The sequence below is a fragment of the Miniopterus natalensis genome, chromosome 18 (assembly GCF_054644295.1).
Source record: "Miniopterus natalensis isolate mMinNat1 chromosome 18, mMinNat1.hap1, whole genome shotgun sequence".
Taxonomy (NCBI): domain Eukaryota; kingdom Metazoa; phylum Chordata; class Mammalia; order Chiroptera; family Miniopteridae; genus Miniopterus; species Miniopterus natalensis.
In genome coordinates, this window is record NC_142098.1 from 8,499,050 (window position 1) to 8,516,887 (window position 17,838).

Genomic DNA, 17,838 nt, shown 5'->3' on the forward strand with positions numbered 1-17,838 from the left:
TTCTTACACTGAGGCTTAAGACTCCCAAAAGCACAAAAGCAGAAGCTGCCAGGCTTTTTAAAGAAACGGTTCAAATGTCCCCTCTGCTGCAATCTATTGCTTAAAGCAGGAGGGCCAGCCGTGACTCAATGCAGAGTGAATGCCGGAGGTATGGTGCCATAGGGAGTGGTTAGTTACCACAAACACCATTCAGAGGCACGAAATAGGGCGAGCCAGACTCTCGCGTAGCATTGCAAGAAGCCAACAGATAGTATCAAATTTGATAAGTCAAGAAATGGCAGTGGGTGCGTATTAGTTAGAGGTGCAGCAGGGAACCACCATTAGAAACAGATCCGGGGTGGGATGGACTAGCGTGGGAGACTCTTGCTTTATAAACCCTTCTGTATCATTAGATTTGAGACGGGGGATGTGCATTGTTTCAATAACATTGTAAGTAACATTGTAAGGTTGGTTTGGACTGTGGCTCTGGGGCCAGACTGCCTGGGTTCACATCTTGGCCTCATCATGTACGATCTCTGTGACCTTGGGCGCATTAATAACTCAGCCTCAGTGTTCCCATCTGTAAGATGGGGGTAATAATCACACCAGCCTCCTAGGGTTATTAGAATTCCATGAGTAAAGCACTTACTAGAACACCATCTGGCATGAAATATAGCCTCAAAACATGTCAGCTATTTACAGTTAGAGCATTAAATAAGAAAAACACAAGTAAGCCCACAGTGAACTGGATTCTTGTCTCCTGGCTCTGCCATACAGGTGTTGAGCAAATCTGTTAACCTCGCCTTTAAACTTGAGGGGGTACGAGATAAGATTAGCCCCTAAGAAGAGAGGTCCTGTCAGATTTCAAGTCTAGAAAGAGCTGGCCGTGGGTGTGAAAAACTGCCTTGCTGAAAAATGGGAATTCCCTCCCTTTTAGGAGAGCGCTTCGGATTCTTTCCCATTGAGCCTGTCCCTTCATCCACATCCTGTTCCCACCATGGAGAAATAATTCTCAGACTCACTCACTGCCTGTCCAAAGACCTTCCTCCTGGGAAAGAACGTCATAAATCATTGTAAGTTAGGGGCCAGAACTCCCAGGTGCTTACATGAGGCCAAGTGGAGAAAGGACCTTAACTTGGAACCAGTCAAATTGCTTCTAGCCTGTGTCTGCTGGCCTCCTGAACGAGTCCCTCCCAGAAGGCTGTTCAGGTGGCCAGCCCTGGGTGGAACCGTGGGGAAGGCAGAGTCGGGCTTTGGAGACCCCTGCCTCTTCCTGTCTCCCCAGGGGGCAGAGCCCACATGCGTCTCTCTCTCTCACCAGGAAGCAGCGTGATCTGTCCGAGGGGTGACTTAAAATATTAAAATATTATCCTCCTTAATGTAGTTGCATTTTAAAATGCCTTTACCTCTTTCCCCCCTCCCCCATAGATTTGGGAAGAAGAAAAAAAATGAACGGGACACTTGGTGGCTTTGGTTGGAGGCCAGAGCAAGAGCTGTTCTCGCAGGGAATGCTGAACTGGCACCCCTGTGTCCACACCGCAGAGGCTGGCCACCTGCTGATGGCGCTTAGACATTTGACCTTGGCCTCATTACTGATCTTGGGTGCCTTTGAGCACTAGGTCTTTTGCAAGCCAGTCTCCAGCTAGAAAGAACGGTTTAAATCAGGAGCAGCCCCCAGTGTCCGAGGCCCTACAGCCTCTCTTGGGCTGACCTGCCAGCTGGCCCTGCAGAGGAAGCATCGTGGACCCTCAGTAAGGTGTCCTGTGCCAACTCCCAGGTGGTTTTGACTGCAGAAGTGTCTGTCCAAAAAGTGTAAATTCTAACTTGACAGTCCGCTGAGAAGCCCGGCTCCTGGCAGGCCAGGCGGGGGAGCAGCAGGTTACAATCCAGCCCCGGCTGGCTGGCCTGGCCCCCTCCCAGTGCGCCCCTCCTGTACCGCTCCGCGAGTGCCCCTCTTCCCCATCCGTCGCCTGTAACGGGCCTGTGTTCCCAGACTCCTCTATCGTGACATCTTGCACAAGCTGACGTCCTTTGATTCCTTATGACCTCCTGAATTTTGGCAAATGAGAAGGCAGCAGGGATCCGCAGACTGCCTGAGGGTGTCTTCCCTGCACAGACACTCGCCTGCCGCCCCACCCCCATCTCTACCTGGCACTTGGCAAGGACGTGGCCTCACTCATTTTCCTCCAAGGAGAAAGCCTTCTTCCTGGGCCAGGGGCTCTGAGACGAGGTGGCCGGCGCTGGCTCACGCTTGAGTATTCACTGGACAGAACCCCGGGCTCTGGGGCTGCCTCAGCTTGACAGATGACAAAATGCTGCTTCAGGGCCCTTCCCAAGGTCACCCCACTGGTGCTGGGGAACCCGATCACCCCAGAGTGAGAGAAAGACGGACCCTTGCACCAGCCTGCTGAGGACGAGGGAGTACGGACTGCAAGTAATAAATAGATAATGGCTTGTCTCTCGCCTGGCGCTGTCCTCAGGGACACCCAGGTGGGAAAGCTGTCCTTGTGATGATTAATGGAGAAACCCACCCAGTTAGCCGGCAGTTTGGGGGCCACGCTGCACCCGCAAGGCAGTCGCTCCGGCAGCTCGTCCCGCCTTCCCGGGCGCCTCTGGGCTTTGTCCGCGGGCGGCGCTGGCGGCCCGGCAGACTCAGGGAGGCTGCAGAATTTGCGTGCGTTCCGGTGAAGCACAATTTTAAAAAACGCCTTTCAAACCAAGTCACTTTAGAAGCCCAGCGAGCGCTGACCCAGGGGCCGCTCAGCCCCGCGGCTCCCAGCATATAGGATTTCCCTCCCCCCAGCGGAACCCAGGCCCGAGAGGAGGGCGGTGAGCTGGAAGCGAGCTGGGTCCTGCAGAGACGCCGCGGGGACCAGGGACCACGGGGACCGGGGACCGCATCCCCGGCTGCAGCTCCTCTTTTCTCTTGCAGCGCAAGGCCCCGGGCGGTCAGGTTCAGAGCCATCGCTCCCCTCAGCCCCGGAGTGGGGAGTGGCCATCAGCCAGAGGAGAGTCTCAAAGAGGATGTTTTTGCTTCATCACCTGAAAACCGCGTGTAGTTGAGCTTAAACCTTTGCTCTTCTCGGCTGACCCGGTTCTGAAGGAGCTGGAGGCTCTCTGCCGAGGACAAGGACATAGATCCCGCCTCCACCCTGCAAAACCCTTCAGTACTTTCCCGTCTTAATAAAATCAATCTGCCCAGGGGCTTCCAAGACTCTTGTCCTCCCTCCCTTGTCACCTTTGTCACCACAGTGGCCCCCTTGCTGTCCGTTGACCAGCAGGCGACTCAGGTGACTCACTCTCACCCAAAATCCTCTCCCCCAGAGGTGCCAGCCCCAGCCGCTCTCGCCAGACTCACCCTCCCTCGCCCCGCCCCCCCACTCATCCTCGTGGTCCCGCTGCCTTCGCTCGACCATCTCGCCCTGCCCACAGTGATCTTCACGTCCGTTTGCTCTCGCTGCGTGGCACAGAGCCCGGCCTCCTCATTCCGCCCCCTCCCCTCCTTCCTCGGCGCAGACCCTCTTTTGATGGCGGAAAGAAGAGAGAGCAGTGCGTCCAGTTCAGACCTACGCTCCCCAGGCTCAGCTGCAGCCAGCAGCCGGGTTCCAGCCCGTGAGCTAGAGGGGGTCGGTCGGCTGTCCTCCCTGAGCAGAGGAGCCGGGGGCCTATCTCCTGGTCCCCCAGACTGATGACTCCTCTCTTCCCTGCCCTAGCAGTGAGGGTCACATGAGATAAGGCTCCTGGAGGTAATGTTTACATATAAAAACCGCATCTTTTTAGAGACAGGAAGAACCTTAGGGAGTGTTTAACCCAGTGCCCCACGCTACAGATCTGAGGATCGATGGCCAGAAGGTCAAGGTTTTGCCCAAGGTCACAGGACAAGGTAGCCGCAGAGCTGGGCCTTGAATTCCCAGCCCGGTGTTCTTCGTGCCGTAACGTCCTGCAGGACAGCAGGCAATGCCATCGTTATTCCTCTTCTGATTGTGCTAGTACTTTCACGATTCTTATTATAAAATTGGTCCTATCACCGGGGAAATAGTTCCGTTCCGAGGAGGTACAGTTTGGGTGTAAGTTGCTTTCGATCATTTGTGGAGTCCTCTGTGTTTATTGTGACTACAATGGGCCAGACTCCGCTCTAGGCTTGGAGGACATGGACAGAAATCCCCGCCTTCAGGGAGCTTATGTGACACACACTCGCACACACTGGGTATCAAGTGTGGAGAAAAATATGGCAGGGAAAGGAGATGGAGGGGAAGGGAGGGGTGATGTTGCTATCTTAAGTCAAGGAAGGCCTCAAGGATGGGATTACGTTTAAGCAGTGACCTGAAGGATAGGGGAACAAGCCAGGAGGGTAGATTAGGGGATGACCCTCCAAGGTCAAAGAAACAGCAGATGCTGGTGCCCTGAGAGTGTTCTCTGCCTGTTCGAGGAAGGCAGATAAGCCGGCGTGACTGGAGCAAAGTGAACAGTGGGACACATGGAAGGAGAGAAGGTCCAGGAATCGGGTGGGGACGGGTAGGTCCAGGGGACGTGTGGGCTGTGGTAAGAATTTTGACATTTACTCAGCTTTTAAATCAGAAGACCGCTATGTCCTTGATAACGCGGCGTTTTATTTTGGCCCATCTCTTTCTCCCTGGTTCCAAATTTGGACGGCCCCACGGTGGGTTTCGGGCTACCCTGAGTTTCCACTGTAAGTGTGCCTGGCCCCTTAGTGAATGTGCTCACAGAAGAGGAGAGAAAGAGGCCCAGCAGCCCCCTGTTCTGAAGAAAGTTAAAATAAACTTGGGAGATGTTTCTCAGCATCCAAAGACGAATTAAGCAAGGGCCCATGGCAGTATTTCTGAAAGCAGCAGTGCAGGGGCGAGACTGACAGGCGAGCAGATGGGGCGCCATCAACTCAAGTTTATCTCACAGCTTACAACTCAAAGGAGCATTCCCTAGTCAGAGCGCTGGCCCCCCGTAAGCCGCCGTCCCTCGCCTTGCGCACCTCTCCGGAGAATGAATGGATGACGCTGCAGTGGCCGTCTGTCTGTCAGTCTTTGACTTTGCTGGAGAAAACCTTTGTAGGAAACAGGTTCTTGGTGTTCGTCAGATTCCTGCGTGATACCTGCTCCTTCCCTGGGTGATGCAATTTCTAGACGCGGGAAATCAATATGTTAGCTTTTCTCTTTCATTCCCATAACTGCATTACCTGCGTGACTGCCATTATCTTGGTTCTGAGTAAGCGGAATTGAACCAGATAGTCAAGAATTAAAAATCTTCAGATTTTTCCAGAAGAAGTGTTTTTAAAAAACATTACAGTGCATCTAAAAAAAAAAAATCACAGCTGCCTTGAATTTCTGATGGTTAAGTTATTCTGGAATCCTTCTGAAGTTTGAGACAGTCTCATGCAAACTTGACTTAAGTTTCAAGCAACAAGGAAGTCATGAAATTTGGAAAGGGTTATCTTTTGTCAATCACAGTCCTTTGTAGGGTGCTGTGCTGACAGAGGACAGCGGAGAGACCGTATTCTGTGGCTGGAAGGAGGGCTTGCTGTTACCTGGTGGGGATTTTGTTCCAGTAATTGCACCAAATCGGACCGTCTGCCCTGTGCAGGTACAGCATTAATATCACTCATTAAGTCCTACGCCTGCGCCTCCCCCCCGACGGCAGAGTCACGGGCAGAATACATTTTCTTCCAAAGTGTTTGTTTTCATTGTTGCCCTTTAAAAATAATGAGCTCATTCTATTCCCTTGCAAGGAAAGCTACTCTAGACCGCTTTGAAATTGTATATCTTTTGTTGAGCGCATTTCTGCAGTGGTTCCATAGCTTTGTGTGCCGGGGAACCCAACCCGCCCCTCTTAAAGCTCCTAACCGAGCTGCCTCCGACTTGGTACATATAATCGTCCAGCCTATTTGACCTTTATATTGTTACCCTTGGCCAGGTAGAAGTCATGCCAGTTTCAGGTGACCCTATCATGTGACCAGAGATCAGAGGTCAGCGGCTCCTAAATGTTCGGCCGTCAAGGTAGCCCATTCATCACTATCATTATGTAACTGACAAGCCGACAAATGAACCCGGGGATAAAATTGTTCTCGACCCTCCGCCTCCCGGGCTTACACCCCAGCGGTGGGCCAAGCAGTCTCACGTATTAAGTGGTTCCACGAGCCTGTCGGGTCCCTGAAGCGGGGGGAGGACCCCAGGAGGCCTGTTCTACGTGCTGGACCCTTCGAGGTAGCAGCTGCAGGTTTACAAGAGCCGGCCCCGAGCCTGGTGTTCTGTGAAACGGAGGTGACTTTCACGTGAGTTCTTTTTCTTTCTTTTTTTAAGATCTCTTTATTGATTTCAGAGAGAGGAAGGGAGAGGGAGAGAGAGTTGAAACATCAGTGATGAGAGAGTCATCATTGATCAGCTGCCTCCTGCACGCCCCCGTCTGGGGATCGAGCCCCCAACCCAGGCGTGTGCCCTGACCTCTCAGGAGTATGAGTGGATTACGACCTGGAATCAAACCTTGATCTCCTGGATCCTAGGTCGATGCTCAACCCCTGAGCCACGCCCGGCGGGGCTTTAATGTGAGTTCTTTATGAACCCAAAGACACCCACGTGTCCCCCCACCGTGTCCCACCTTCAGCATCTTTGAGGCCCTTTGTGGCAGGTTAACGTGGCGCAGAGTTTTCACACCTGATCCACAGAGCACCTTGTGACTGTTCAGATCGACAGGCCCTCTTCTGGGGAGTCGGACCTGGAGCTCGGTGCCTTTGGAAAACTAGACCCAAAATAATTCTCATGAGGTCTGTATTTTGGAAAAGTACAAAGGACTTGAGATTTGGAGCCAGAGAATTTTCCCAAATCCTGACTCTCCTTTGTTTAGTTAATTTTCTGGGCCTCAGCTTTCGCTCTGAGGACAAGCATTTAAACAGAGGGTGTGCACCGACCGTGCCAGTGCTTGGTAGTCACCACTGATATTTTTATTGTCACTATTACTTAGTCCTCCAGCCTGAGAGGAGATGTCATTGCAGGAGCATTGGCACGAGATAGACCTTTGTAGTTATCTTCCCATGTCAACAGAAACCTCTGAAAACCTTACCAGGGCAGTTTCGGAGGGGGCGGGAGGTGTGGGGTTGCATGGTGCAATCTTGTGGGTTGGGGAAGAGCCCTGGAGGACGCAGCAGATGCTGGCATTAGAAGGGAAGCTGGCCAGCACACCACTGGACCCTGGAGGAGAGAGTGGAGGTGCCTTGGAGGCATTCCAAGACCGAAGAGCATCCCCGACTTTTATCCCAGCAAGGGGCATCTGCGACCCACGTCTCTTCCTCTCCTGACCTCTCGGAGGTACTATCTGGGCACCTTTACCCCTCACCGCAGGGTCTTCTCCTCTTTGGGGGAGGCCTTGCCACACAGGCCAGAGGAGGTCTTAGTGGTGACCTGGAGTCCCGGGAAGAAGCCCCTTTTCCATAAGCCTGGAGGACGGGAGACCCTCATCAAGAGGAATTTCTTCCTGGAATCCCAAGTTGGATCTCTAAATGTCCCTTTTCATTAAACAACACAAAACAAAACCCTCTGAGAGTCATACAGTACATTATTGTTACGTTTTAGAGAAGTGTTCGGTAGTGTTGGTGTTGAGGGGCAGTACCCGGAACTATGAAAACTGTTGTTTCTATAGTAAATGCCTTTGAGTTCTGAATAAATGTGCTGAACACAGCCTTGGGCAGCAGTGTGCTTTGCTCTACTCCCTTCTCCCCCCAGCGAGTGTCCCACAAACAGGCAGATGGATTGCCGGAGACGCAGACAAGCAGGCTTGTCCATGCTGAATGGCACCACCACCTCTTGAAAAGCGGCTGGCTCTCCATGTGGCCCCGCAGCATCATCTTGGTGTCCAACAGCTCCAGGGACATTGGGTTTCTAAAGCCCTGAAGGTGGCTTCTTACTTCTTCCCTGGAGTGCGAGGCCCAGAAGTTACGTCCAGTCCAGCTTTTCAGGTGGTCATGGTGGACATACGCTCCCTACTGGAAAGGTATATTGGCCCAAGAAATAAAACAAATAAAAAAGAAGCGGATCCCCAGGCCGAAGCTTGGCTTTTCCTCGCTCTGATGTGTGTTGACTTAGCTGATCTGGAAACGTTCACATGCGCCGCGGAGCAAGGGGTTAAAAACCTTTTGGAGGGAAGGCGCGTGCCCTCGGCTGGACCTCCTTCGCGCATCGGTTTGCTTAGTGGTTCTGCGGTGGGTAAACCGAGTTACACTCTTTAACAAGCCGATTTCTCAAAACCACCTTTGTCCAAGCAGAGCCTTGTGATGGCGGTGACAGGGTGCTATTTGCAAAGGTGTTCACAGTAAGAAGAAGTCCCAGAAGACAGATGATAAATTCATTAGCTTGCTCTCCTCTTTTCAAATGATGGAGCGTGTCCAAGGTGAGATTGTTATAGACTGGACGGCATACGCTCCTCACCACGGACTAAGACTGGTCATTTGGAGCAGAGCACAGTAGGATAGTCAAACGCAGTGTAATGGGGTGGCCTCTAACTCAGGGTTGGCTTTGACATGTAGTGCTGAAGGCAAACCCCACAGACAGTCCGAATTAGCAGGGAAACCCCTGAAACTGTACATGAGGTACCGTCGGGGAGCCAGATGCCACGTGATGTGAAAATGCGGACCTTTAACCCTTGGAATCACTGTGTGTGACGAGATGCCAGGACTCTGATGGGCCCAGAGAGACTGAGAGGAACGGAGAATGTTCCCTCCCGTGTTGGTCTTGTGCTCACTCCAAACACACAGCCATCGAGGAGACGGTTGTCCCTTTACCTGTCATTTCCCACTTTTCCCTGCTGGTTGGGTTTTGTAGATTGATATGGCGCAGTGCCAGTGTTTTCTATGCTGTTGAGGCCTCTTACGCCTTGTTACGGCCCAGACTGTCTGCCGAAGGCTGACACCCTCATGGACTCCCTGTGACCTGAGACAGGATGACTGTCCATTCCTCATCGTCGATTAAAATTCCAATAGAAACACCCTGACTTGCGGAACGGTGCTGTTTTTCAGTTGCTAGGTATTTTCTGCCATTGTTAGTTTAAGTTTCTCTTGTCTTTAGAAGTGTGGCTTCTTTCGTTTTTATTTGTGAGTGTGACAAACAGCTCTGGCTGACATTGTGTGATCAGCCGAGTTTTAAAAACAGGACCTGTGTCACACGGGAAAAGGGATACTGAGGCACAATTCCACATCTGTGGGATCCTTGCACATTTTAAAGGGCTTTTAGAGACATTGTTTGATTTTACCTTCACGTAAGCCATGAAGCGCCAACATCATGGAACAGCTGGGGAAGCTGAGAGGTTGAGAGGGTTTCCTCAGGTCACCCCAGGAATGTAATTACAAGTAATTTATGGTCTTTTTTAAAAAACATATGTTTATTGATTTTTAGAGAGAGAGAAACATTGATGTAAGAGCAGAATATCCATCAGCTGCCTCCTGCACCCCCCCCCCGGAACTGGGGCATGTGCCCTGACCGAGAATCGAACCAGCAGCCCTTTGATGCACAGGATGATACCCAACCAACTGAGCCACACCCGCCAGGGCAGTTTATGATCTTAAAAGATGAACCTGTATCTTTTTTTTCTATAGATTATAAATGATTATGTAAGAAAACATTTCATCAGTCATTTGCCATAATAGTCTTTGAAGAAATGTGGGGAGGGGGGAATGTTTTTCTTCTTCCTTCCCCCTGACATGGTTCGGAGTCTCCTGAAGGTCTAAACCTGGCAAGAAGAGCTAAGTGGCAGGACCAGGGCCCATTTGAGTCCAGATGGGGCTCCTTGGGAAAGGTGGAACCTAGTGGACAGGGCAGCCGGCCAGATGCCCAGGGTCAGCCCAGCCCTCTCCCTCCCACTGACCAAGGACTAGCCTTGGACAGGGAGCCCTCGCTCCGCACGGGGACCCGACGCCTCCCTCCCGCCTCTCGGGTCGTGCTGAGAACCGGATAAATCAGGGCTGTGCTTTAAGATTCTTTGCGGGGTTTAAACAGTGTACAAAACGGAATTGTTATTTTCATCAAGAGTTGCTCCCTTCTCCCCCATTAAAGAATCTTCTCTTAGGAGCTCACTTTTCTTGTCTCCTCGGTGCCCGGACTTGGTAATATTTCCTCATCGAGGGCGAGTTTTTTTGTACTTTTTTTTTTAAAAGCTTGCTTACCCCGATGAATCTTCCAGCAGGAACCACTTCTCCTGAAACCTTTCTTCGTTGCTTCATCAAGACTAATGGAAGTGTTACCTGTCCTTCTTTATTTGTGGCAAAATTTAGGGACAAGAAGGAAGACCGTACGTGTTTTCTTAAAAATCAATGGCCAGCACATTACTGTAAAACCTATTGATTAAAAACATGGAGCCTGGTGTTAGTCATTTAGTCTGTGACGTGATGCAATGAGGGAAGAAATTTCTCCTTTGACTTCTGCATTAACCTTTTATTGACTGCTTGCATACCCATAATTAACACACACTTTAGCTAAAGTGGTTAATTTCAGCACGGCGACCAGCGTCCACTAATGTAGCCGCCGTCCTGGTCATCTGGACGCGAGTGTGGCCCTGGGGGAAATCAGCGGGCGGCGGCCCCGTGAGTCACACCTGGGGGAGGGTCCCGTCTGGACAGGCTGCTCATGGGCCACCAGCCGGTGCCCGCTATGTCACTAGACTGTTCAGGGAGAACCATTCCTAAGCAGCAAGAGTTTGGGAGAGGCTCACAGAGTTGTTTGAGTTGGAAGAATGTGAGTTTGGGAGGCAGAGGGATGAAGTATGTGCTGTTTCCCTCCGCTCCCTGCAAGGCTTCACAAAAGGAGCAGGGCTTCCTGAGTAGATTCAAGTTTTTCCGCAAACCCAAAGCATTAAAAATGATTTTCCTTTAGGATGGGAGACAAGAGGACAAGGTTGAAAGGGGGAAATGTAACTTTCTTGCTGTTTGGCCAGCTTCGGGATGATCTGCTATCCTTGGGAACACTGGGAAAAATGTAACTCTCTTTAGAAAGGTCGTCCAGCCCTGGTCATTCAGACGGCTTATTTTCATGCAAAGGCCGGTGTGGGTGACGCCAGCACTCTCTTGCTTCCTGGGTGGAAATTTGTCCCAAATAGCAACATTATTTGAACCAAAAGCAAAATCCAGTGTCTCATGCTTTTCTACCCAGACGATCTCTGCGTACACTACCCTCTGTCAGCATTTGGGTTTGGCGAGAGGACCGTCAGCTTCCACTTGGCGGGCAGGGCAGGAAGTCACTGAGGGCAGAGAAGCATGGCCAGCACGTCCGCCAGGGCTCCGGGTTGCAAGCGACAGAGAAACCTAACTCGGACAGTAACAGCTTATGAACCTGGAAAAGCCTAAGCATACGTAGCTTCAGGTGAGGCTTGATCCAGCCACTCAGTCTCTGCCGGGACCCAGCCTCGTGTTGCATGAGATCAAAATGACCACGGCAGCTCCAGATGGTAATTCTAACAGTCCGCAGGCCGGGGGATTAGCAAGTCTCTCTCAGCTCCGCACCAGTCCTCTGGTTTCCACTCTTCCATCTTGCCCCGACTGGGTCACGTACCTTCCCCTGAACCACTCCCTGCAGCTGGGAGAGTGGGGCGCACTAATCCCCTTTGATGGTCATGGCCATGCCCTGGCTGTAGAGGTGGGACCCGCCCCACTCAGACCACTGAGCCTGTGGAAGGCTGGACTCCCGGAAAAATTAGAGTCCTGTTTGCGGGAAAGGTGGGAACAGACGCAAGATGACAAATACCCACCAGCCGGCATTTCTGAAACATTTCTTGAGAGAATGTGCGGCCCCTTTGTTTCGCAGGGTCTGTTAGTATACGTGCCAAGAAACAATCCAGCTTTACTTCGTGTCACCGGCACACCAACCCGAAGCGGCTGCCTGGGGGCCACGCACCTAGGAGGCAGTGCTCCGGGTGCCCAGAGAGCATGCCCTTAACCACGGGGCCTCCATCTCCCGGCCTCCGTGGCATAGGAAATGGAGACAGAAGGGAGAGAGGAGTGATTTGAGCAAGAGAAGTTAAACCCAAAGGAGGCTGTGCCTCCACGTAATTCTCAGCCCTTTCCTTTTCAATTCCACAGTCGGGGGTGATGGTGAATCAGACGAGATCATTTGAGTTGGGGTGACTGTCCCTTCTCGTAGGTACGTACATCGCCTCGAACGCCAGGCCCAATGCTGGGCCCCACCCCTGCCTTAGGAAACTGGCAAGGAGCACAGGGCGTTAAAGGAAGAGCTTCAGAGCAGCCTCCAAAGATCTAAATTAAGGCCCCACAGAAACCCAGCAGGGGCTCTGCCTGACCCCCAGGGCCTGCGTGAACCGGAGGTAGCTCCCACACCAGCCTGCCCTTCGCTGAGAAGAGCGATGGCAGAAAATCGTGGTGCACCTTCAGCCAGAAGGAAAGCTGGTGGGCTGGAGACTGTGCACCGCGGCCTGAGCACGCCCGTGCAGCAGGTTGGAATATCTCGATAACGCTTCCTCGATGTGAGGGCGCGAAACCCACTGACAGGTGAGAAAGCGGCCCTATTGACTTTTTGCAGACCTCTGATATTCCAGGTGGGTGAACACTTCTCACAGCCCTTTAATCTGCCAACCAGGATAATGTGTGTGCAGATCATTCCTCCGCTGCCAGGCCGGGATGCTCAATTTGGAATAACTTCTCCTGCCTTGCGCATTGAGCGTCACTCTGGTTCCCAGGCAGAGAAGAAAGCACAGTTTAAACAGCCCTGCCGAGCTCCTCTGTAATTAGTCTCGGCTTCCCTTGAATGCTGATTTCCCCCATCGCTTGTGTGTGATGCAGAGACGGTCTCTGGACCTACAGAGAGGCGCCCTTGGAACCAGGGCAGCGAGCGGCACCGTCTCCAGCACCGATTACCAAGGAGCCTGCCAAACACACCCTCTGTTCTCGGGTGCTGTGCGGGGCTTATCAGTGCAAACAGTTTAATATTTATGCTAAGAGGATTGTCAGAAGCAGCTTCTGTTGCTTTAATTCTTGTTTTAAATAAATAATGAGAACATTTAAACACATTACTCTTCTTGGGGCCCTGAGGTCAGCTAATCTTATTATTTATGAAGTGATGTGCTACATAATAGTACTTAGCGCATGTTAACAGGCGCTATTATCAGGGCCGACGCGGAGCTGAAGATATATTGGGATGTTATGTGTAATGTGCGGCGGATGGAGTGCCGAGGATGCCGGCCCGGCAATTAAGCCCACGAGAAAATAGGTGTTAAGTTGAAGTATGTTTTCCTGGGGGGATCCCCTCGCCATTAATAACTCCCCAGAGAAGAAGGTGTCCTGGAGTTCGGAGCCTGCTCTACCATCGCGCTCGGAGACAGGGCCAGGGTGCTCCATTCTCTGATGTCTTCACAGCGAGTCCGGCACAGGAGACAAATAGTGGGCAGGACCCCTTCTTAACTGATTTAGGGAACAATGGGGAGAACACGGGGTGGGGTGGGAAGAGCCCATCACTCTTGTACGTGCACGCATAGTGCAGGCGGTCCCCCAGGCCCCCAGCTTACGGTGGCGGAAGCGACCTCGTAGGAAAGTCACTACAGAGGATACTGACCACCCTGTTACTCAGCCGGCTGTGTTGGGCGGTGCTGCCCACGGGAGGCCCGTGGAAGTGTTCTGAGCCAGGGTAGGCCGGGCCCAGCCAGGGGCTCCGTGGGTTAGGCGGATTAAACGCATTTTCGACTTAGAATATTTTCAATTGACGATAGGTTTAGCGGAACGTAAGCGCATCGTAAGCCGAGGAGCGTCCGTATTCCTTTCAGCGCGCAGCCTGTCGCCGCCAGAGTGGAGAAATGGCCTGACTGCAGTTTGCGTCTCCTGGTCCCGTTTCCTTCCAGACGCGTAAAGCGAAGGCCACTGGCCTTTGCCAGGCCAGCTTCGGATAAGCGGGGCCGTGCGCGCCAGGGTGCGGTGGTGCTGCCCCAACTTTTTCCTCCAACGCTGTGTGTTAGTCGCAGGTGATAATTAATTTCTCTGCGATTGATGAATAATCCATTTAATAAAAACCGTGATTTAAGCGTCTTCCTTGGGGAGTAACTCTTGCTAGCCTCTTAATTTAATTTTGTGGAAGTTTTCCCCACCTATTCATCAGCGGAAATGATTATTAACCCCCATTTGCATGTATCCTTATAAGCCCGTCTCTCCTTGGAGGGCCTTTTCCTGCGCACAGCAGGCGGGGACATGTGCGCGTCTCCGGGACCTCCAGAGTCAGCCCTGGCCTGTCATACTGTTTAATCTGTTCTTGGACGTTTCCATGCCGTAAATTCAACTTCATCTTTCCCAGGAATCTAGTAATACATCGAAACCCCACAAACATTTAAATCTGATAATGGCCTAATCACACCCTTTAAATAACAGTTGAGATCATGAAAAAGTAATTCGCCATTTTGAAAGGCAGAGTAACGGAATTTCCCTGACGATTGGCTTTTCCAGAGCCGCTGGAGAAATTCACAGATCTGGGAACTGAAAAAAAATAACAATAAAAGTCCCAGCACCGTAAAGAACAATTCTTACCCCGGCCAGTTTGGCCCAGTGGTTAGAGCGTCGGCCCACGGACAGAAGGGTCTCGGGTTTGATTCCAGCCAAGGGCACGTACCTGGGCTGCGGATCTCGATCCCCGGGCCCAGTTGGGGTGCCTGCGGGAGGCAACCATTCGATGCACCTCTCTCTCAAATCGATGTCTCTCTCTCCCCCTTCCACTGTCTCTGAAAAGCAATGGAAAAAATATCCTCGGGTGAAGATTGAAAACACACAAAAAGGAACAATCAATCTTCCTTGTTGTAAACGCCTGCTTTCTGCCTTACACGCTCGTCATTCCGTGTTGGCGTCGCCACCTCGAAGGGTGGTCTTTGGGGCGTTTGGCCACGTGGCTGCCAGTTGGCCTGGGGTTCGGTGGGGTTCGGGCCCCCGGGAGCCCCTCCCGTCGGTGAATGGCCTGTTCTTGCTCTTGCAGATGCCAGTCCCGAGTTGCTCGAACTCTACCCGAGGACCAGAAGCCAGAGTGCCGGCCGTACTGGGAGAAGGGCGACCCCGCGATGCCGCTGCCCTTCGACCTCTCAGACGTCGTGGCGGAGCTCAGAGGTCTGCTTCTGGAGGCAAAGCCCTAGAAGGAGCGCAGGTCCCAGGGGAGGAGGGAGAGATTTGGGGTTCTCTCCTCCCTCCCCGTCGAGGGCTTCGGCAAGGGCAGTCTGGGGAGACGCGGCCTTGAGACTGTGGGGCCCGGGTCCCAGTTAGGAACAGCTAGGGAAGGGAGCCCGTGGATGTGACAGTGTTGGAAACAGCACAGTGTGGTCGTCTGATCTGATGTTAAACAGCCTCCCCCCCCAATATTCCCCACTTGCATTTTTAATGTGAGCCATTCAGCTCCCAAGGCCAAGGGAGGTGACAAGGGCGAACCCCGCCTGTGACAAAGCTGAACCTACTTCCTTCTTAAGCCTTTACAGAGACTCAAGGGCAGGTGGCTCTACAGCCACCTGGGGGACACAGAACTGAGGGATGTCCGTCCCAGTTTCTCACCGCACTGCCTCGAGGCTGTGGTGTCCAGTACGGCAGCCGCTAGCTGTGTGTGGCTCCTTAAATTTTAATTTGACTTTAATTGCAGTGAAAACTTCAGCTCCTTGGTTGCACGAGCCACACTTCAGGTGCTGAGTAGCCACGTGTGGCTGCGACCGCTGCCCTGGACAGTCCACAGAGCACCTTCGTCGGCGGGGAAGGCCCTAGTGGACGACCCCTCCAGACAGAGCTTGGGAGCAGGGCGTGGTCTCCACTTCTCTGTAGCTGCCGTCCTCTCGGGCGCAATAAATGAAAGAAACAACTCATTGGAGAGCAGCCCCTCTCCCTCCTCTAGAAAGACCTAAGGAAAAGCCCGAGGTACGGTCCTGTACTCTGCACACAGGAATGGAGAGGTGTTGGAATTAAAATGAAGTTGACACCCTCCCATTAGCAAGTTGTCCTGATCTAATGAAAGAGACACAGCCCCATTTACACTGCCTCATGGATTTAGCCAGGGTAGCAGGGTTTTTCCCTATCATTCCCTCGCTTGCAGGTAATGACAGGTAAAGTGGATGACATCAGAGCATTAGAGAGGCGACGTAGAGCAGAGGGTGAAACCTGGGCCCCAGTCACAACTCCCACCAGCTTTGTGACCTTTGGCACGTCACTGTGCCTCAGTTTCCTCATCTGTGTAGTGGGGATACTTCACCAACTCCCAAGGTGAAGATTCAGTGAAATTATTTAGCTACAGACTTATTTGAACAATTTCTGACATGTAATTAAATATCCAATAAAAATATTAGAATGATTCCCTATCAGTAAGCTGACCCTATGGAGACATTTTCCCCTCCTTTCCTCAGTCCTTGTACCAGTTTTGTCTTGTGAGGCCAGCCCATGTCTCCTGCCCTTTGGTGACCCCTAGAAATCATGAGAAAGTTCTCCCTTCCCCCAGCCTGTGGCCTTCTCTGTAACTCTGCAGTAGTTGGAAGGTGAAGAGCATTTCTGCCCGTTAGAGGCTCCCTGAGGACCAGCCTCTCCTGCCGTGAGAGCCTCTCTGGCTCAAGGTGTGCGTCGCTCACGGGGCTCACGACCACAGGAAGATCCCGGTAGGCACAGCAGCCAGGAGACTGGGTGTCTCCGACCTTGGGCGAGTTCCCTGACGCCCTTGAGCCTCGATGTCCTTGTCAGTAGAGGAGACGAAGCCCTTTCTCGCAGGGTTTGTGGGTTAAGTGGAGGTGCATGGGTGAGGAGTGCCTGGCACAGAGAAGTCATAGACCGGGCACCCTCGGGCCATCTTGCCTGAGGCTTCATTTAGCCCCCCTGTGTTGTTCTTTGTTATATTTCACAAGGGCCAATATTTGAAAAATTGGGAGATTTCATGTAAAATAAAAACATGTGCTGTCTTGACGGTTTGGAAGATCTGGCAGCCCTGGGCGTGGCCATGAGCTGATTGTCTCCTTGCTCTCAGATGGGTGGGAGCCCTCCAGGCCCCCCACCCCGACTCGCTCCCCCTTCACGTCAGCGCTCCCAGACCTGCCTGCTCGCACCCCTGTAGTAGAAATAAATGTTCAGTGCCCACCCAGTGTCCGTGTGTTACTGTCACCCTACTGCCGTGGACTGTTTGTGTTAATATGTTGTGTACGTCGGAAGACACTCATAAACAATAAAAATGTTTGGGGGATGAGAGGAGAGGCCAAGAGAAGTTCTGCGACGCTCTGCTTGCACGCCAGTGGGTGGGCTGCGCCCTTGCCTGGGTGGGGCCCAGGTGAGGCAGCTCTGAGTCCTGTAGGTGGGGCCGGGGCCAGGCGACGGGCGGCCAGGGTTGGAGACCACTACCTGCAGCGAAGCCAAAAGGCGAGGTCCCGTTTCCCCAGAAGAAACGGTGGCTTTGAGTAAACGGTGGCTCAGCGCGTTTGAGGACTATACATGTGCTCCCCAGGGGTTTCCGTGGGAGGAAGGAGAGGCGATTACAAGGCGGCTGCTGGGGCCACTGACAATCAACTCAGTTCCCTGCGGGGCTACGGGCAGGCCCTTTCTCCCCTGTGAGCCAGTGGAGGACTTTCTTGGGAACACGCACACGGGTGTGGGCGGGGGATCAGGAAGCCTTGTCCCCGGGACCTCCTGGAACCACCAGTCCTCGCCTGCTCCCTGTCGGGCTCGCCCTGGTCCCAGCTTCCTTGAGAAAGTGCTCTGAAGACAGCCCTCCCCCCGCAGCTCAGCCGTGCTGTGGCCCTGGGCACCCAAGGACAGGTCCCTGCCTCCCAGGGACTCCGCTGTGCCAGCCCCCATGCCAGGGCGGCAGGTGTGTAGCAACCAGAATGAAAACATACCCTGTAGGGGGAGACAGACAATAGACCAGCAAGTAAATA

General features: G+C 52.7%; 1 protein-coding gene across 1 annotated transcript in view; it reads left to right on the forward strand.

Annotated features, from left to right (window-relative positions):
* The window catches only part of FTO (FTO alpha-ketoglutarate dependent dioxygenase), a 316,814-nt gene extending 299,665 nt beyond the window's left edge, over window positions 1-17,149 (forward strand). The window contains exon 9 of the mRNA XM_016221020.2: window positions 14,931-17,149. Within this exon, the coding sequence (XP_016076506.2) occupies window positions 14,931-15,084 (154 nt within the window). The 3' untranslated portion in view covers window positions 15,085-17,149. The remainder of the gene's footprint in view (window positions 1-14,930) is intronic.
* Window positions 17,150-17,838: the final 689 nt, after the last annotated feature.